The sequence below is a fragment of the Hemiscyllium ocellatum genome, chromosome 23 (genome assembly GCF_020745735.1).
Source record: "Hemiscyllium ocellatum isolate sHemOce1 chromosome 23, sHemOce1.pat.X.cur, whole genome shotgun sequence".
Lineage (NCBI taxonomy): Eukaryota > Metazoa > Chordata > Chondrichthyes > Orectolobiformes > Hemiscylliidae > Hemiscyllium > Hemiscyllium ocellatum.
The window spans coordinates 28,160,200-28,180,216 of record NC_083423.1 but is presented as its reverse complement, the minus strand read 5'-3'; the positions used below and the strand labels follow the sequence as shown (position 1 = coordinate 28,180,216).

Sequence of the window (20,017 nt, the reverse complement as noted above, 5' to 3'; positions counted from 1 at the left end):
AGAGTAAGCTAAATAGCCTTTATGAATTTGCAGTTCACTGACCACTCTGGAGACATGTCTGGTGAATTCATGGTGTATGTTCATTATTTACTGTAAGAACATTTGAGGGCCATCTCTCTTTTTGTGGACTCTCTGTAACAAGCAATTCTTGTGGTTGAAAAAGCTGGTAGCTACCTGTCCACATTATTTGGGAGGGTCTCAATTATATTTTCAAGCTTTTACATGATTTTAACTTGGTGCTTCCACAAAATTGTGCATCAATGATTAAAAACACCACTATTCACCAAATACTCATTGCAAGCAATTCACTTTTCAACTTTTCAAGAACAATGTGTCATAATTTCTGAAATAAGCTATTACTCTTAAAGTAGCTGGGATGAAAATATTTAAAGGAATCAATTTTCTAAACCTTATTCTCATTCAAATCTGTTACTATAATAGACTTCACAAATATTTTACTGTATCACAAAAAAATAGAATAAGCTAGGATATGATCCATTTTCAAAAATGGTTATTCTGCAGGGTAGCAGTGCCACTTCATTTCTAATTTGTTTTTTGTAGAATCATAGAATTCCTACAGTATGAAAGCAGGCCATTTGGCCCATTAATTTCATATTGCCCCCTGAATAGCATCCCACCCAGACCATCCCGCACCCTCCTCTCCAACCTCTAACCCTGCATTTCACACTGCCAATCCACCTAACCTGCACATCTTTGAACAGTGGGAGAAAACAAGAGCACCTGGAGTAAATCAATACAGAAACAAGGAGAACGTGCAAACTCTACACAGACAGTTGCCCTAGGATGGAATTAAATATGGGTCCTGGGCACGATGGGGCAGCAGTGCTAAACACCATGCAAAATTATTTCCGAACAACATGTATATTTAAAAGAAATCATCAGTTGGCTTTACCCTTGATTGCAATCAAAATGACTATGCAGTAACTCAAATCTATGTAATCCAGGCCATTTAATTTTTTTTTACACACATTTCCTTTTCAATCAGAACATGATTTGCAGGAGGTAGCAAGCCAATGTAGAACATAGATCCTGTCACTGATAAAATATTGCCCAAAAAAATGAAAGGACCCATCAAAATTGAAAATACTTAATATGTTAACCAAATATACAGGTCTTTCATAGTAAGGCCAAATAACCAGTTTTACACAACAAATGGGTTTTTTTGGGCACATTAATAGCAGCATTCAAACATTAAATTAGTTTGTAGATCCAAAATGGATTATACTGTAAATTCATTTTAATAAGATGCAAACCTATTAAGTCAAAAATTGTAGATCACTTCAAAATAAATTAGAACTATTTCTATACATAGTCTGTACAAATATGCCAAAGCTGTGGCAGTATTGTATTTTACAGTTTTATAGAATCATACAAAACTGCATGTTTGAGCAAACTCCTTGACACAACTATTCAACTAAATCTTCTCCCATTCCCTAAAACCCCTTTTAAATGAAAATTTCAACTAAAAATCCAAATTGGTATTGAAACTGCTTCTACAGATTCTAAATTACAGTAAGGCTGCAATAAATGGAAACATCCCCACTTCGTTGTCAATTATCCTAAATTTGTATTTAAATTTCTGATCAGAAACTCTCCTGTCGGTTTCAAGAGTTTCTCCCTATCTGCTTAAAGACTTGTCACAAAGCAGTTTCTCAACCTCGTCCCCTCTATGGAAAACATTTGCAGCATTTCCAGGTAACTGAAGGTCACATTCCTTACTCTAAGTCATTTAGACTGAGATAATAACACACTGGCACAAAAATCCCAGGAAAACACAGCGCGTACAGAATACTAACACAGCGTTTTCCCCTTACGTACTGATCTAGCGATCTGCAGCGTTGATGCAGCGGCAAATTCTGCGTGGTTTTACTACGTGACCAACAGCAAGAATAAAGGAGAAGCCGCAGATAAAAACAAATTGTGTAATTTTAATAAGACATCATGAACGATTCATACATTAGAGACTGGGGGAAGCAATTGATTAGCTGATTTGACTCAGAGAAAGTAATCCAAACAAACCGGCAAGCCTCGCATTAACGCTACAGCATCTGAAATCGCGCGAGGCCACCCCACCTTTCCAGTACCTTCGGCCGGGGCCGTTTAACGGTTTCTCCGACAGGCTGCGCGTGCGCTTCTGGGTTGTCGGCGACGATTGGAGAGAAGCTGCAGCGCGAGCGTGAATGAAGTTGGTGCAACTTGGGAGCAGATTCAGTTGTGTGTGGATGCGATTGAATGTCTGTGAAGACTGATAAATCCGGGGATAAACACCACATACATGTACACACAGACAGGGCTGGCCTTGTGCCCATATTTGTTCTTTTTTCCCCTCCCTCTCGAAATTTTGTAAGAGATGGGGGAGGATCCCCCTGTCATTCCCAGCCGGTGTCAGCTGTTTACCCCATGAAGAGATTGAAATGCGTGTTTGCGGAGAATGACGGCGGAGGGGGGAAATATATTATCGTCCTATGTATTTGTGACGTGTGCATTTTAAAAGAAAACTGTAAATTGATAAGGCCTCCGTCTCACTCTTCGCTTCTGCCATCATCGTCATTTTACAGGGCTCAATGGAAATGTCAAGGAAAGTTGCGTATTTCGCTGTCACCTCCAAGGCTCCGGGCTGTTCTGACAACTCTATCAGGCTTCGAATCTAGTTTTGCACCCTCCCCTATTGTCACACGATTTCCTCTTTGAAGTGTTGACTCTGCAAGCTGCTTACAGGAACGATGTCCAAGGTATTAAAAAAGAAAAGTCATTGGACGAGTAAAGTCCATGAAACTGTGATATGTAGAGATAAGGACGGGGAACTGAATGTGGAGATCAAAGGTGGCGCAGAGAATGGTTTGTTTTCGTATCTGGGAGAAATGAAACACAACAAAATTAACTACCAGGATGGAAAACTGCATACTGATGAGTTATTATTGGAAGTCAATGACACAGCAGTGTCAGGGCTCACTATTAGAGATGTACTGGCTGTGATCAAGCATTGTAAGGACCCAATTCGTTTGAAGTGTGTCAAACAAGGTACAGTAATCTTTCAGTAATGTTAACTGCCAGTTTGTATTAGAAAACTATGTATTTGACACTCGTAATACGTAAATATCAGTTTTTGTCAGGTCTGACATATTGGAAATTGCATTCCCTTGAACCTGATAAAAGGCAATAATTGAAATAATCAAAAGTGTGCAAATATAAAGTTAAAGTCTATGGTCCTAACAGGTACAGTTAAGGATCCTAATTTTGAGGATTTGTCTTAGTATTCTTTTATGTCTAAAGAAATGTAATTAGAATGTTGAGAAGTTAATACGAAATATTTTCTTCCTTCTCTCAAATTAATAAGCCTACTAACTATTTTAAAATTGCCACAACTTTGCAGTACAAAAACAATATACAGGTACAATAGCATTGCAGACAAGAAGTCTTAGATGATGCTAGGATTATAAGGGTGAATGATGAGAACACTTTTGAAGTAAATCAATCTGTGTAATGAACTGAAATACTTGAGGTTGCAAAACTAAAATCTTGATTTCTTTTATGCATAAACGCCACGAGTTGAATACTTGTTCTAATGATTAGCGATTATTTTCTTAATATCCATGAAACATTATTTATTTTAGCATGGGTTCAAAGACATCATTTTCTTTCTAATGTTATATGATAAAAATAGTGTTAATTTATATGGGATAATTGTAATCATTGGATACTAGATATAGTCATATTAATTAACTGGTTGATCAGGAATTCTAAGAATGGATAATGGTGAATTAATATCAAGACTTGTATTCATAACATTATACTATATATTGAAATGACTGCCTATCTTGTATAAAATTGTGTGGATAGCAATGCTGTACAAAGTTGACAGTAGATCTAAGATTATTAATTCTAAATAAGACATTTTCTATTTACTGAATTTCCTCCTCCAAATGTTCAGCTTGATCCATTCATTTATGTAAATAGCAAAGTAGGTTATACTTCTAAGATTTTAATATTTGTTCAGAACAATGACCTGTTCAATATTGCAATATATGTATTCAGGCAACCTGCGCAAAGAAAAATTGTATTAATAAAAGCTACTTAAACTTAATTTTGAGAAATTACAGGAATGTGAATATTTGTATTGAGGATACAAAGAAAAAAATAAACTGTAGAAGTACTAGAATCTGTGTTCTTTTGGGATGAGCAGGAGGTGATTGAAAAAAAATCAACAACATAAATGTGAGAAGTATTGAAGAGATAAAAGGACTGATGGGGAAAAAGAAGCAATGAATCAGGATCACTTGCACAGTACCACATTGTAGTTTTATACATTTCTAAATAGCAGGTTGTATTTGACTAGTGTTTGAGAATTCTTTGCATGAAAATTTAAGAAAATTTAAAGGAAATACAGTGAATGTGATTTATATGGATTTTAAGGTTTTTTCAAGTTACATACAATTTGTAACAATAATGAATTGAGAGAAATTTAACCACATACATGAGAAAGGTTGGTTGGACTGCCGGAGACAAAAGGTACAGGTAAAGTTAAGTTTCTCAAGCATGCCATTTGTGAGTGATATTTCAGAGGTTTTTTATTGAAACTATTGTTGTATATGTAAGCAAGCAGGACTTAGGACGTGAAGGAACAGCAATGCAAATTTATTGATTACAGGATACACCAAACTACACGTCGCACAATCACTAATTTGCATACATACAAACAAAGAAGGACACCACTTTGACTGGGACGATGCACACATCCTAGGACATGATAAACAAAGACACACACAAGAATTCTTAGAGGCATGGCATCCTAACCAGAACACCATTAGTAAACGCATTGATTTAGATCCTATCTACCTTCCCTTGAAAAAAGAACTGGAAATGAAAAAAGAAACCAAGGCCTATAAATAGAGGCAGGTCATACCACCAACCCTTCACCGGAGACTTTCACTGATAATGTTACCTAGTATGCTGACAAAAAGTCTGAAAACAAACCTTCAAACTCCATGAGGTAACTTACATATTTATGATACAGGAAACTATTGAAAATTGTAAAGAATTTGAAAAACTGCTGGAAAACTTAGGCAAGGAAATTTGGAGCTAAATTCATGTGTCACCAAGATAGGGAAATGCAACGCCCATGCGTTTTCTAAATAAGGGTAGAGAATGGGAGCGGATCACAGAATACTTTGAACTTAAATGAAGCATAGAACTTAGATGATTGAAGATGGAACTGAAGTTGAGAAGGATATTAAAATGCCAGATATTTTCGTTGATCTTAAATAGAAAGTGAGCTAGTGACTCTGGTTAGAATAAGTGATTCGAAGCAAAAAGTACTTGCATTCAAAACTGAATGACCTGTATGTATTGCATAGCATTCTTAACCTAGGATTCTCTGTACTCGAAAAAGAAATGAACTCTATTAGTTATTGACTTACTGGAATTTTAAGATAGTTTTGCTGTCAATTACAAATGTAGTTGAGTAAACAAATGGAGTAGGTAGCTGGGAGAAATGCTCCTGTCTATCTTTTATTTCAAGAAGTGAGCAGTTTTTACTCTGAAGTCAGCACCATGTTTGTTTACAATTATATTCGTATGAGCGTAAGCTTTGTCAGTAATTATGAAGCTTTTATGGTCTTGGAATGTTGATCATTACTGCTTTTGTTTTTATGTTATGTGTCACCTGATTCGAAAACAGAATCAGTTTGGCTTTTGATAATTTTTTTTGTACATCCAGCCTTTAGTTCTTTCTTCAGAGAAAACTTTACACCTATTCTTCTTTGCATAAAAACCTTCTCTTATTCTGTACTACCTCTACCTCTGGTGGTTATACAATTCCTGTAATCATCTCCATTTGAAACCTAAGATTGTATGTGTAACCAGAATCTTCAGTCCTTCCCTCATTGCTGCCTGAACTGCTGTCCTCTTCCAGCACCACTAATCCAGAATTTGGTTTCCAGCATCTGCAGTCATTGTTTTTACCTAGTCCTTCCCCATGGTGAGTGAAGTAGTGGTGAGGACCTCATGAGGTTATGAGGACGTCATGTGGCCAGTTAATGCTACTGTAAGGGCTTTGTCCAGCCACTGTTGGTTTTGAGGTAACCTTGGGCAAGAATTTTGCCATAGTGGGAACAAGGAAACTTCAAGTTTGCAAACAAGCAAAGTTGTTTGCGAGCTCCCAGGATGGGACTGGGAATTGGGTGTCCCTTGATCAAGAGTATTCAGTGTCTGATTAAGGGACCTGGTGTCAGGAAGGAGTGCAAACACTCTTCATCTTTGCTGTCAACCTCCCTCAGTTTCCTTCATTTCACAATCATTAACCCCACTCAGGCTAGCACTAACCTATAGTTGGGGTCCAGTGATAATTCTTGGCCTTGGATGGTGTTGTACAGGCTGCTTCCACTATCTTCCTGGTGGTACTTAAGTTAAAAGAGCTGGTCACAGGCCTTCCTGGAAAGAGGTTGCATAGGACTCAGCAATTAATGGCAAGATTTTGGTTTGTATCTCTGGCCTGCACTCTCTACTATATTCTCCTTTGCATATTCACAGTTCATAAAATATCCCATTGCTTTAAAGGAAGACCTTGGAATATGATATTACTTTTAAATGCATGACAGTAATATTCCAGGTTAATTTAGGAATATATGTTTGTAACTAAAAATCTTGTCTTGCTGTAGTAGTTTTCTGAAAGGCATTTCCTTTTCTGTCACTGTCATATTTGGTGCTAAATGTTCATGTATGCATTCCGCCCAGCAGTGTTTTTTGTCATATTCAGTTTCATTATACAGGAGCCAAGGTTAGAAAATGTACGTGGAAAAATGCAGCAGGAATTAGACTCCGAGGGAGTAATTGGTAAAAAGTCAAAGCTTAAGGCTCTTCATCTGAATGCACATAGTATTTGTAACAAGGTAAATGAGTTAGACAGAGGAGCAGAAGTTAGGTCATTCAGCCCATTGAGTCTGCTCCACCATTCAATCATGGCTGATACGTTTCCCCTTGACAGTCAAGAATCTATCAATCACAGTCTTGATGGCACAAATAGAAATAAATAAATATGAATTGATAGCTATTACAGAGATGCAGTTACACGGTGACCAAGACTGGGAAATCAACATTCAAGGGCATCTGATGTACTAAAAGAATATGTAAAAAAGAAAAAGAGGTGGGGTGCAGTGGCGAGAAGTGATATAGATGCAATAGATCATGATGTGGAATCAGTTTGTGTGGCAATAGTATTCAAAAGGGAAAGAGGTCATGAGTGGGAATCGTTTATAAGCCACAAAGAATTGCCTCACTGTAGGATAAAGTATAAATCAGCAAATAATGGAGCTGTGTGAGAAAGATACTGCAAGCACTCCCGTTTGCCACTGGAGATTTTAATCTGCCTATTGACTGGAGAAATCATTTGGGCTAGACTAATATGGAAAATGAATTTCTAGAGTGCATCAAGGATTGCATCTTTGAGCAGTATACTGCAGAAACTACCTGAAAACAAGCTATTTGACATCTAAAAATCTGTAATGAGATAGAATTAATAAGAGATTTCATAGTTAATGATCCTTTAGGGAGGAGCGATCGCAACATAGTCTGAGGAAGAGCAACTCGGGTCTCAAAACAGTGACCTCAACTTAAATAAGGACAATTGCAAAATTATGATGGAAGAGTTCTCTAAAGTGGACTCAGAAAAAAAAAGTGGGGGGAATGTCAGTGGGCAAGCAATTGCAGTCATTTAAGCAGATATTATGTCATACTCAGTAAAAGTTTGTTCTAGTCAAAAAGAAGAGTCAATGAGAAAGATGAACCACTGATGGTTAACAAAGACAGTCTAGGAGAGAATCTCATCAAAAACTGAGGCATATGAAGTGGCAAAAACTAGTGGTAGGCCAGGGAATTGGATCTTTTTTTAGAAACCATCAGAGGATGACTAAAAATTAAGTAAAGCAGGAGAAAATTGATTATGGAAGAACATTGGCAAGAGCAGCAAGAACTTCAACAGGTGAGTAAAAAGAGACTAGCTAATCTAAGTATTGGGATCCTTGAAGAATGCAATGATGGAATTGATAACAAAGAATTTAAAATAATTTAAACCAATATTTTGCTTTGGATTTAATGGTTTAAGGACACTATAAATATCCCGAAGATAAGAGAAAATGAATGTGCTAATGGGAGAACAGATTTTGTAACAATCTCTCACAGTGAGGAGTTAAGTATTTGACTGATAATGGGATGAAAGGCAAACAAGTTGCCAGACCCTAATGATCTGCATCCAAGGGCTTTGAAGGAAGTGGCTGCAGAGATAATGGAGGATTGGTTGAAATATTCCAGAACTCACTGGATTCCATGGGAGTTCCAGTGAATTTGAAAACTGCCAATGTTCAAGAAGGATGAAGATTCTCTTTCCCGATAATGAGGTTCTAATATAGGCCAATTATCCTAACGTCTGTAGTTGGGAAAATGCCAAAATCCATTGTTAAGGAAGAAATAGCAGGACATTTAGAAAAGCTCACTGCAATGAAACAGAGCTAACATGGTTTTGTGAAAGGGAAATCATGTTTGATAAATTTGCTGGAGTTCTTTTAGGACAAATAAGCAGAGTTAATAAAGGGGAACTTGTAAGTGAAGCTAATTTGAATTTTTAGAAGGCATTTGATAAGGTGCCACACAAAAAAGTGATTGTACAAGATAGAAACTCAAGTTTTGGAGATAATGTATTAGTGTGGATTGAGGATTGGTTAATTTAAATTAACCAGAGTTTGGATTAATGCCTAATTTTCAGGTTGGTAAGACAAAACTTGTTTAGTACCTCAAAGTTTTCAATTATTTACTTGAAGGAGTGGGGGACAAAGTATAATGCAATTAAATTTGCTGATGATACAGAAATAAGTGGGGGGGAGTATTCAAGTCATAGTCACACAGCATTGAAACGGGCCATTTGGTTTACCATGTCTATGCCAACCAACAAACGCCAAACTGCATTAATCCCATTTACCTGCACTTTATCCATAGCCTACAATGCCATAACATTTTAAGTACTCGTGCAGATGGTTCATAAATGTTTTGAGAATACTTGCTTCACCACTGACTGGAGCAGCATGCTACTTATATCCACCACCTTCAGAGTGAGAAACAAATTTCATCAGGTCTCCTTTCAGCCACTTATTTCTCAACTTAAACTTATGCCTCTGGTCTTAGACACATCTGCTATGGGGATAAGATTCTCATGATCTACTCTGACTAAGCCTCTCATGTTTTTCTGTACCTCAGTCAGAACCTTCCCTTTTACCTTCCTCTGCTATAAAGAAAACAAGTAAAAAGTGAGGTCTGCAGATGCTAGAGATCAGAGCTGAAAATGTGTTGCTGGTTAAAGCACAGCAGTTCAGGCAGCATCCAAGGAACAGGAAAGTCGGGCTCTGGCCTGAAACGTCGAATTTCCTGTTCCTTGGATGCTGCCTGACCTGCTGTGCTTTAACCAGCAACACATTTTCAGCTATAAAGAAAACAAATCTAGCCTGTCCAGTCTCTCCTCCATAAACTAAGACTTTTCATTTTGTGCAACATCCTGGTGAATTTCCTGTGCACTCTCTCTTGTCCAGTCATGTTGTCCTGACAGGGTAGTGACTAGAACTGCGCAAAGTATTCCATGTGTCGTGAAACGAATGTTTTATAAAGTTATAACAAGATTTCCTTGCTCCTAAATTTTATTCTTCCTTGGCGAATGAAGGCAAGCATCCCAATGAGACATTCATCACCCTATAAGTGCTGACACCTTCAGGGATCTGTGGACTAGTATATAATTTCCCTTTGTTCCTCAATGCTCCGTAAGGACCTACCATTTATCGTGCAAGTCCTCCCCTTATTATCCCTCCCAAAATGCATCATCTCACACTTATCAGATTTAAGTTGCTCTGCCCAATTTACTAACTGAACAAAATCAGACTGTAGCCTGAAACAACTTCCACATTATCACCAACACCACAAATTTTCATGTCTTACCTTTTCAACTAGCCTACCATGTGGGACCTTGTTGAAGGCCTAACTGAAGTCCATGTAATCCATATATCTGCACTAATCTCATCAATATATGTAGTCACCTTTTCAAAAATCTCAAATTAGTCAGACAGTGTCCCTTGAACAAAACTGTACTGACTACTGTGATGAGGATATAAGGAATCTGCAAAGGACTATACGTGGATAGATTGAGTGAGTGAATGGGGAAAATCTGGCAGTTGGAGTTTAATGTAGGAAAGTGGAAGGTCATGCATTTTGGATGAAAGATCTAGAATGGAGAGAGAGTCCAAAAAACATGCAACACAAGGGATCTAGGTGTTCTTGTGCATGAAGCACAAGAGGTATGTATACAACAAGTATTAAGATGCCAAATGGAATTTTGGTCTTTATTGCTAGGGGGCTGTGGTTTCAGATGAGGGATGTCTTGTTAGGACTGTCTAGGGTATTAGTAAGATTACACCTGGAGTACAGTGTATAATTTTGGCCCCCTATTTTGAAAAGGATATACTGGCATTTAAGAGTTTTGGCCGGAAACATTGACTTTCCTGCTCCTTGGAGGCAGTCTGACCTGCTGTGCTCTTCTAACTTCACATCTATTGACCTTGATACTGGCATTTGAGGCTGTTCAAAAGAGATTCACAAAGTTTTCTCCTATGATGAAAAGATTGTCTTATCAAGAATGGCTAAGCAAGGTAGGCCTTTATTCAGTAGAATTTAGAATGAGGGGTGACTGTATTGAAATATACAAAATTCTGGGGAGGCTTGACAAGGTAGTTGTTGAGAAGATGTATCCACTGGTGGGGCAGTCTTGAACTAAGGGACAAGGTTACAGAATAGCTGAAATGCGAAATGATTTATTTTCCAAAAGGGTAGTGAATGGCTTGAATTCTGCACCCCAGAGAGTTGTGGAGGCTATTTAGAGTGGGCCAGGTAGATTTTTGAAATGTCAGGGGGTTGTTTGCTATGTTGAATTTGCACAAAGTAGTTGAGGCCTAGGGCAGATTAACCATGATCTTATTGAATGGTAGGACAGCTTTGAGGAGCCAAATGGCCACTTCTTGCCCTTTTTTATACTTATGTTCTTATAAGTCAAGTTATCACCCAAGTCACTCACCATCCTGATTTGGAACTATATCGCTGCTCATTCACTGTCAGTGGGTCAAATTCCTCAAGCTTCCAACCATTAGCACTGAGGCTGGATCAACCCTAGGACAACTTATTATAACCATGGATCCTAACCATGGAATACTTAAGAACATTTCAAACTTTTAATTATGCCTTTTTAAAAAAGATAACATGCAGTCAAAGGATGACTATGGCTGTTAGGCAAAGTGCTGTGTGAACACATGGAACGTCACATCTGGCCAAAGTACACTAAGAGCAACTACTTGGAGGAAAATCTGTACAGCCGTAGTAGTTCTTCAAAAGGGAATTAGTGAGCGTGCAGGGTCAACATATTACCATGAAGGTGAAGGGTGGGACCAATGTGTTCAGAGAACCCTAGATGTTGAGGAGTGCACAGGATTGGACAAAGAAAAGAAACTAATGGTAGATATTGAGTGCTCAAAATACTAGGAGTGTTTAGAAAGTTCTGCCAATTATAGAGTCAAAGAGTCATATAGCAAGGAAACAGACCCTTCGATCCAACCAGCCCATGCTGACCATAATCCCAATTAAACCTGTCCAACCAGCCTGCATTTGGCCCATATCCTTCCAAAAATTTCTTATTCATGCTTTTTAAATGTTGTAACTGTACCCACATCCACCACTTCCTCTGGAAATTTATTCCTCACACAAACCACCCTGTGTAAAAAGAATTGTCCTTCATGTCTCTTTTTTTAAATCTTTCTCCTCTCACGTTAAAGATATATCCCCAGTCTTGAAATCACTCTTCTGCAAGAAAAGACACCTGCCATTCACCTTATCTATACCCCTCATTATTTTATAAACCTTAATAAGGTCACCTGTTGGCCTCCTATGCTCCGGTCAAAAAAGTCCCACCCTATCTACCCTCTCCTTATAACTCAAACCTGCTATGCTTGGCAATATCCTGGTAAATTCCTCCTTCAGAGCTGAAAATGTGTTGCTGGAAAAGCACAGCAGGTCAGGCAGCAGCCAAGGAGCAGGAGAATCGAAGTTTCGGGCATGAGCCCTTCTTCAGGAAAGCTCTGATCTCCACATCTGCAGTCCTCACTTTCTCCTAGAAAATTCTTCCTTCAGCCTAACAATATCCTTTCTATAACAGGACAACTAAAACTGGACACAAAATTCCAGAAAAAGCTTCACCAACTTCCTGTTACAACCTCAACGTAATGTCTTAATTCCTATACTCAAATATTTGAGCAATGAAGACAAGTGTGTTAAAAGCCTCTTAACCACCCATGCCTATGTGTAAAGCAAACTTCAAAGAATTATATACCTGAACTCCTAGGTCTCTCTGTTCTATAACAGGACAAAAGACTTTTAATTGTACAAATCTTGTCCTTGTTTATTTTACCAAAATGCAATACCTCGAATTTAATGTTGCTTAAAAGTAAAGTAAGAAAGTGAGGGAGGAGGAAGGAAAAACATTGACACATAAAATAAAGGAAATTTCAAAGCCATTTCCTAACTCTGTTAAGAGTATCTATCCAGAGGATAATGAGGAAAAGAGGAGGACCTATAAGGGACCAAAGTGGCAAACTGTTTGTGGAGCTGGAAGATGTGGGTGAAGTTCTATTTATTGGAAGGAAAACTGTTGGAAAAAGTCCTTGCTGAATTAATTGCTACATGGAGAGATAAACATTAATCAGGATTATCAGCATGGCTTGTTTGGAAGATATCATGTCTGACAAGTTTAGTTTGTGTTTAGGAGGAGGTGACTAGTTGTATGAATGAGGGTAGTACAATGACTGTTGTATTACATGGGCTTCAGTAAGGCTTTTAACAAGGTGTGACATAGAAAACTATTCAAGAGCCTGTGGATCTAGTGCAACGTAGCAAATTGGATCCAAAATTGGTTCTGTAGTAGGGCGAGACAGTAATGGTTGAACTGTTTTTGTTACTGGAAGATTGGGTTCAGTGCTGTGCACCTTGCTGTTAGTGTACATTAATGACTTAGACACAAATGTAAGAGGTTTTATCCATAAGTATGCAGATGACATAAAAATTAGTGGTGTAGTAAATAGAGAGATTGATAGCCTTAGGCCACAGGAGATAGATAGTTTGTCAGGCGGGCAGAACAGTGGCAAACAATTTAATGCTGAAAAGTGTGAAGTAATGCATTTTTAGAGGACTAACAAGACAAGATAGTACACAATAAATGATAGCACCCTCGGAAATACAGAGGGACCTTGGTGTGCGGGGACAGGTGAATAAGAAGCATATGGGATATTTGTCAATATTAGTTAAGGTGTTGAATACAAGAGCAGGAAAGATATGATGGAACTGTATATTATAATATTTAGGCCACATTTGTTCTTGTCACTGCATTAAGGAAAAAAAATATGATACACCAGAGAGGTGCAAAGGCGATTCACCAGTATGTTGCCTGGATAGGAGCATTAACCAAGATTAACTAGATGGCCACTTGTTTTTCTTAGAACAAAGATGGTCGAGAGGAGACCTGAGTAAGATGAACAAAATTGTGAGGGGCATAGATAGAGGAGACAGAAGGATCAATTATCAGGGACTATATATTTCAGATAGAGGGAAGGGAGTTCACCAGGGATTTAAGGAAGAATATTTCCGCCAGAAGATGGTGGGTCTCTGGAAGTCACGACTGAAAGGATGGTAGAGCTGGGAACTATCACAACATTTTAAGATGTATTTAAATGAACATTTGATGTGTCATAGCATACAAGACTATAAACCAGACTCGGAAGGTGGAACAAGAATAGATGAGTTGAAAAATGTGGCGCTGGTAAAGCACAGCAGGTCAGCAGCATTCAAGGAGCAGGAGAGCCAATGTTTTGGCCATAAGCCCTTCATCACTAATGTGGATAAATGAGTTTGATAAGTGACACAGACATGATATGCCAGAGGGTAGTTTTCTGTACTGTTCAGCTCTGTGACCTGTGAACTACCAGGGAAACTTCAAACAAGTAAATTTGAAAAGAAAAGGTAATGTGAGGCTAATTAGCCTTCTTAGCAGAGCACCATTACTGTGGATTATGTTCCAAATTACAGGCATTTTTTTTGCTTATACATTTCCAGAAATTTACAAATAAAGCTTAAAAGCTAACTTCATCCTCTGGTCGGTGTCTTGAGTCGATATTTAATGTGTCATTAGGTTCATAGCTTGAGGATAGCCATTAGATACTTCTATCCTGCAGGTAAAAGAAAAAGTCTGGGTGTTGGAAGTTAGCTAAACCAGTGAAATCAACATTGAGTAGGTAACAGGTCAAAAACCTGTCAGTGGACTCCCCAGGCAAAAATCTTTAACTTAACTGCTTCACTACTAACATCAGTGTTACCAATATCATCCAATTTTATAACCACAATGTTTCATTATCTCTGTTTGATGAAACTCAGAGACTGATTAATATATCGTGTTAACTGTTATCTTTTGCTCAATTCACATTTCTTATCCGTTTATTAGTGTGTAATATTTTGGTTTTTTTTTGGTTCTTGTCCTTAGTAGCTGATAAACTCACTTTTAACTCCAAAAGGAGCCAAATAAAAACACAACTACATTTAGATTGGGGAAAGACATGCATGAGAAAAAGGATGCTTTTTTATTAAGCTTGTTGTGACCAAACAAGTGAAGGGCAGTAACTGCAAGCACGAGTATTATAAGCATTAATTAGGATTTTAAATCAAGTCTGTAGTTCGTCATGCAGAGAACGAAGGCATGCTGTGTGTTTTGCCCAGGAAATATATTATTTCATGGGCATTACCCGTCTTCTAAATCCAGGTTGGCAATACCAAAGAGTTCCATGTTTACAGATTTGGTGATGATTTTGGCTGAGGTCCTTTTGTGACATGCAATAGGTATAATTCCCTTTTTACTTCAAAAAAGTATACTGCTCCAATTAATCCAATTTTATTATTGTGACAATGATACTCATTCTTTGTTTATTTTCACCTATAGTATTGCATTGTGAGGTGTGTTCTTTTTACTCTTTTCACAGGCGGATCCTTCAAAATAGCAAATAACGTGCTGTTATGCTACCAGTGACATTTTTAAGTATGTGGAAATGGCTATAAAAAGGTACAAATGCAGGAAGATTGAGATTGCATTGTATTTCCCCCCTACCATTAAATTCAATTATAAGTTGCTATAAACTGATTGAGAATGGTAATAGCAGTGCGGCACAAACTCCTTGGAAAATATTGCATGGAATTTGTGTAATATTTATGGAATAAACCATTCAGTCTGTAATTTTTTCTTTGTTTCTCTGATGTTCAAAGCTCTCTGCTCTGTATATATACTAATACAATGATGCAGGTTTACAGGAAAATTTAGACCAATTTAAGTAATGCAAAATGTTAATTTGCATTTTAATGTTATCAACAAGAAAAAATTAAACTGGACACTATTGACAACAACTTTACTCCAAGGAACAAACTTCATGACTTCTAATGTATTTGTCATATAAGAAACATTTTCCTTCTGTAAAGTCCATATCTCTTTATTGTTTTGTATTTTGGATTGTGAAGTGAAATGGAAAAATGACTGTTTTAGAAACCAAAGAATGTGGAAGAGATTGCTGCACTTTTTAAAAGCAAGCTGTGTCAGCATTCGTTGGAACTGCTGTTTACACTGTTGTTTGTTCAACTATTAGGGGAGGTGTAGTTCCAGGTGAACTGGAGCTAAGGAGTGTGTACAAAATGAGTTTCAGCCAGCAACAAGTAGCTGATTGTCATTGGTAATTGGTCATCACTCCGCAGATCAAAGGCCTTCTGTTTGCCAACATCTATCTGATTGGCTCCTAGATAGCTAAACAGCCTATGAATTAATGAAGTAACTAAACCTCTGGAAAGGAAATTCCCAGCTCAGTGAACAGAACCACAACAACGAGCACCCGAGCTACAAATCTTCTCCCAAACTTTGGAAAGGAAGTTGGTAACCTTTTCTCGGCAGGTAAAAATACCTAAAGCCTGAATAAAGCCAGTTTATTATCCCTTACCAGATGCTGTAAGCTGTTGTTTTTAACAAATAAGTCAGAAACCGTATAATTTGTAAACCAATTGCTCTGTGCTTCCTTTAAGGATGTGAAAAAGTCTTGAAGAGAGATAGAACAATTGGTGAATAGCCAGTCCTGGCAGTTCAAAAGGATCATTTCAACAAACCATGTGGATAGGGTTCATTGAATTGACTTCCTAATTTTTGTTCTCCACCCATAATGCAAAGAGTTTTCGTCTGTCTGTACATGTATATAGGGGAGATTTAACAACAGGTTTGGAGTTTTAACTGGTAGAGATGTATGTCCATTGTTTGTAATGGTGTATCTGTTGTTAGATTCTATTTATTTGTAATAAGTAATCATTCCTGTTAAGTACCGAAACCTGGTCCATGCTTTCAACTAGAATCTAAAAGACAGGTTAATTGTAGAATTTGGCATGCTTTCATAACAAGTGAGCGTTTTGATGGACAGCGCCACTGCTTATTGAATGATAATGTTTGCTGACATAAGTAATTAAGCTTGTGAAAATTAACTACTTAAGGGATATGTTTATTTTCATAATGGATTAGTTGAAGGAATTTCAATATAATAACTTTTTCTGTTACCAATGAATATTTCTTCCATTATTAACATAATCAGTAGCTACTGTCAGCATGCCACTTTTGAGGTTTGTCCATGGTGAGTTGCCATGAATTGACATAGAAGCTATAAAGAACCATGATAATGATTAAGGGATTTGGGTGGCATGGGTTATAAAGGGTTATAGTAAATGAGCATTGTGTGGCACTGTCTATATAAGTCCTTTGGGTATGAGTAGATGAACATAAAGAGGTACTGAAGTTTCAGGATCTGTAGGAGTTAGGTAGATTCGTACAGAATGCATAAAAGGCTAGGAAAAGGATAGAGTGTCATGGAGTGGCATAAAGTGGAAGTGAGGAGCAGTGAGCATGAGGAATATTTTATATTTTAAACATTATAAAATTTAACTGCAACACTGAAGCTCCAATGCGGGATTTTCATCTATCCCACTTTCAGAATGACTTTACCAGGTCATCTAACCCAACTCTCAATAAACTTCACCCCAGACTGAAAATCAGAAATGCAGATCCATTTTAAAATGTCTGGTTCATTGAGCCAGAATTTTACCTGCTTCTGTGCGCTTAACCTGGTGTTGAACGAGAGAGTCTGGTCTTCAAGTCTTCATCTCCCAACTGGTAATAGTTTATTTCAGAATCATGTTAATAACTGCAAAGAATCCATGGCTTAAATTGGCTTCAAGTGTATCTGGATATTTGAGTTTCTTTGATTTACATTACTAGGAACAATTTCACATTGTGAAGTTTTGCAAATGACCATTTCAACCAAATGTGTTGCAGCTCACTGATTGTGATAATCTGAGAAGTATTTCCAAATCTTTTGTAGACTGGTTCATTTTAATTGTATTCAATTCAATTACTTCGTTAGCGAGTTTTGAGAAGATTTGTAGCTCAGGTTGAGGTTCTGGATGTAAGTTTGCTCATTGAGCTGGATATTTCATTTTCAGACATTTCGTCACCACGCTAGGTAGCATCATCAGTGAGCCTCCGGTGAAGTACTGGTGTTAGTGACCCGCTTTCTATTTATGTGTTTAGGTTTCCTTAGGTCGCTGGTGTCATTTCCTGTGGCGATGTCATTTCCTATTGTTTTTCTCAGATGGTGGTAAATGGGGTCCAAGTTGATTTGTTTATTGATACAGTTACGGTTGGAATGCCATGAGTCACTCTCACTAGTATCCTTGCATACAGATGAGGAAGGACACCACTTTGATTGGGACAACACATCCATCTTATGACAAGCCAGAGACATGCATGAGATTTCCTAGAAGCATGGCATTCCAACTGGAACTCTATCAAAAACACATCGACTTGGACCCCATTTACCAATCTCTGAAAAAAAATGACATCACCACAGGAACTGACATCGCCACAGGAAATTACATCACCGATCCAAGGATACCTGAACACATACATAGAAAAAGCTGAAAGTGTGTTGCTGGTCAAAGCACAGCAGGCCAGGCAGCATCTCAGGAATAGAGAATTCGACGTTTCGAGCATAAGCCCTTCATCAGGAATGAGAGAGAGTAGCCAAGCAGACTAAGATAAAAAGTAGGGAGGAGGGACTTGGGAGAGGAGCGATGGAGGTGGGATAGGTGGAAGGAGGTCAAGGTGAGGGTGATAGGTCGGAGTGGGGTGGGGGCGGAGAGGTCAGGAAGAAAATTGCAGGTTAGAAGGGCGGTGCTGAGTTGAGGGAACCGACTGAGACAAGGTGGGGGATGGGGAAATGAGGAAACTGGAGAAATCTGAATTCATACCTTGTGGTTGGAGGGTTCCCAGGCGGAAGATGAGGCGCTCCTCCTCCAGCCGTCGTGTTGTTATGTTCTGCCGGTGGAGGAGTTCAAGGACCTGCATGTCCTCGGTGGAGTGGGAGGGAGAGTTAAAGTGTTGAACCACGGGGTGGTTGGGTTGGTTGGTCCGGGCGTCCCTGAGGTGTTCTCTGAAGCGTTCCGCAAGTAAGCGGCCTGTCTCACCAATATAGAGGAGGCCACATCGGGTGCAGCGGATGCAATAGATGATGTGTGTGGAGGTACAGGTGAACTTGTGGCGGATATGGAAGGATCCCTTGGGGCCTTGGAGGGAAGTGAGTGTGGAGGTGTGGGCGCAAGTATTACATTTCCTGCGGTTGCAGGGGAAGGTGCCGGGGATGGAGGTTGGGTTGGTGGGGGGTGTGGATCTGACGAAGGAGTCACGAAGGGAGTGGTCTTTGCGGAACGCTGATAGGGGAGGGGAGGGAAATATATCCTTGGTGGTGGGGTCCGTTTGGAGGTGGCGGAAATGACGGCGAATGATACGTTGTATGCGGAGGTTTGTGGGGTGGTAGGTGAGAACCAGTGGGGTTCTGTCTTGGTGGCGGTTGGAGGAGCGGGGCTCAAGGGCAGAGGAGCGGGAAGTGGAGGAGATGCGGTGGAGGGCATCGTCGATCACGTCTGGGGGGAATCTGCGGTCCTTGAAGAAGGAGGCCATCTGGGCTGTGCGGTGTTGGAACTGGTCCTCCTGGGAGCAGATGCGGCGGAGACGAAGGAATTGGGAATATGGGATGGCGTTTTTGCAGGGGGCAGGATGGGAGGAGGTGTAGTCCAGGTAGCTGTGGGAGTCAGTCAGTTTATACTCCCTTCGTGACTCCCTCGTCAGATCCACACCCCCCACCAACCCAACCTCCACCCCCGGCACCTTCCCCTGCAACCGCAGGAAATGTAATACTTGCGCCCACACCTCCACACTCACTTCCCTCCAAGGCCCCAAGGGATCCTTCCATATCCGCCACAAGTTCACCTGTACCTCCACACACATCATCTACTGCATCCGCTGCACCCGATGTGGCCTCCTCTATATTGGTGAGACAGGCCGCTTACTTGCGGAACGCTTCAGAGAACACCTCAGGGACGCCCGGACCAACCAACCCAACCACCCCGTGGCTCAACACTTTAACTCTCCCTCCCACTCCACCGAGGACATGCAGGTCCTTGGACTCCTCCACCGGCAGAACATAACAACACGACGGCTGGAGGAGGAGCGCCTCATCTTCCGCCTGGGAACCCTCCAACCACAAGGTATGAATTCAGATTTCTCCAGTTTCCTCATTTCCCCTCCCCCCACCTTGTCTCAGTCGGTTCCCTCAACTCAGCACCGCCCTCCTAACCTGCAATCTTCTTCCTGACCTCTCCGCCCCCACCCCACTCTGGCCTATCACCCTCACCTTGACCTCCTTCCACCTATCCCACCTCCATCGCCCCTCCCCCAAGTCCCTCCTCCCTACCTTTTATCTTAGCCTGCTTGGCTACTCTCTCTCATTCCTGATGAAGGGCT

At 39.5% G+C, this 20,017-nt stretch overlaps 1 protein-coding gene across 3 annotated transcripts; it reads left to right on the top strand.

Annotated features, from left to right (window-relative positions):
• Positions 1 to 1,695: 1,695 nt before the first annotated feature.
• Positions 1,696 to 15,233, top strand: LOC132826721 (membrane-associated guanylate kinase, WW and PDZ domain-containing protein 2-like). Of its 3 annotated transcripts, none has more exons than XM_060842835.1 (3): positions 1,696 to 1,716; positions 2,580 to 3,042; positions 15,120 to 15,233. In XM_060842835.1, exons 2-3 carry the CDS (start codon positions 2,745 to 2,747, stop codon positions 15,164 to 15,166), a joined length of 345 nt encoding a protein of 114 aa, XP_060698818.1. In that variant the 5' UTR covers positions 1,696 to 1,716; positions 2,580 to 2,744; the 3' UTR covers positions 15,167 to 15,233. The 3 variants fall into 3 exon arrangements, with proteins under 3 accessions (XP_060698818.1, XP_060698817.1, XP_060698819.1); XM_060842836.1 differs by lacking the exon at positions 1,696 to 1,716 and adding an exon at positions 2,194 to 2,255; XM_060842834.1 differs by lacking the exon at positions 1,696 to 1,716 and having other exon boundaries at positions 2,172 to 3,042.
• The last annotated feature ends 4,784 nt before the right edge of the window (positions 15,234 to 20,017 follow it).

Coding starts and splice junctions, on each gene's coding strand:
- LOC132826721 (XM_060842835.1), top strand. CDS start 2,745: ATGTCCAAGGTATTAAAAAAGAAAAGTCATTGGACGAGTAAAGTCCAT. Junction 3,043..15,119: donor TTTGAAGTGTGTCAAACAAG/GTACAGTAATCT, acceptor CTCTTTTCACAG/GCGGATCCTTCAAAATAGCA.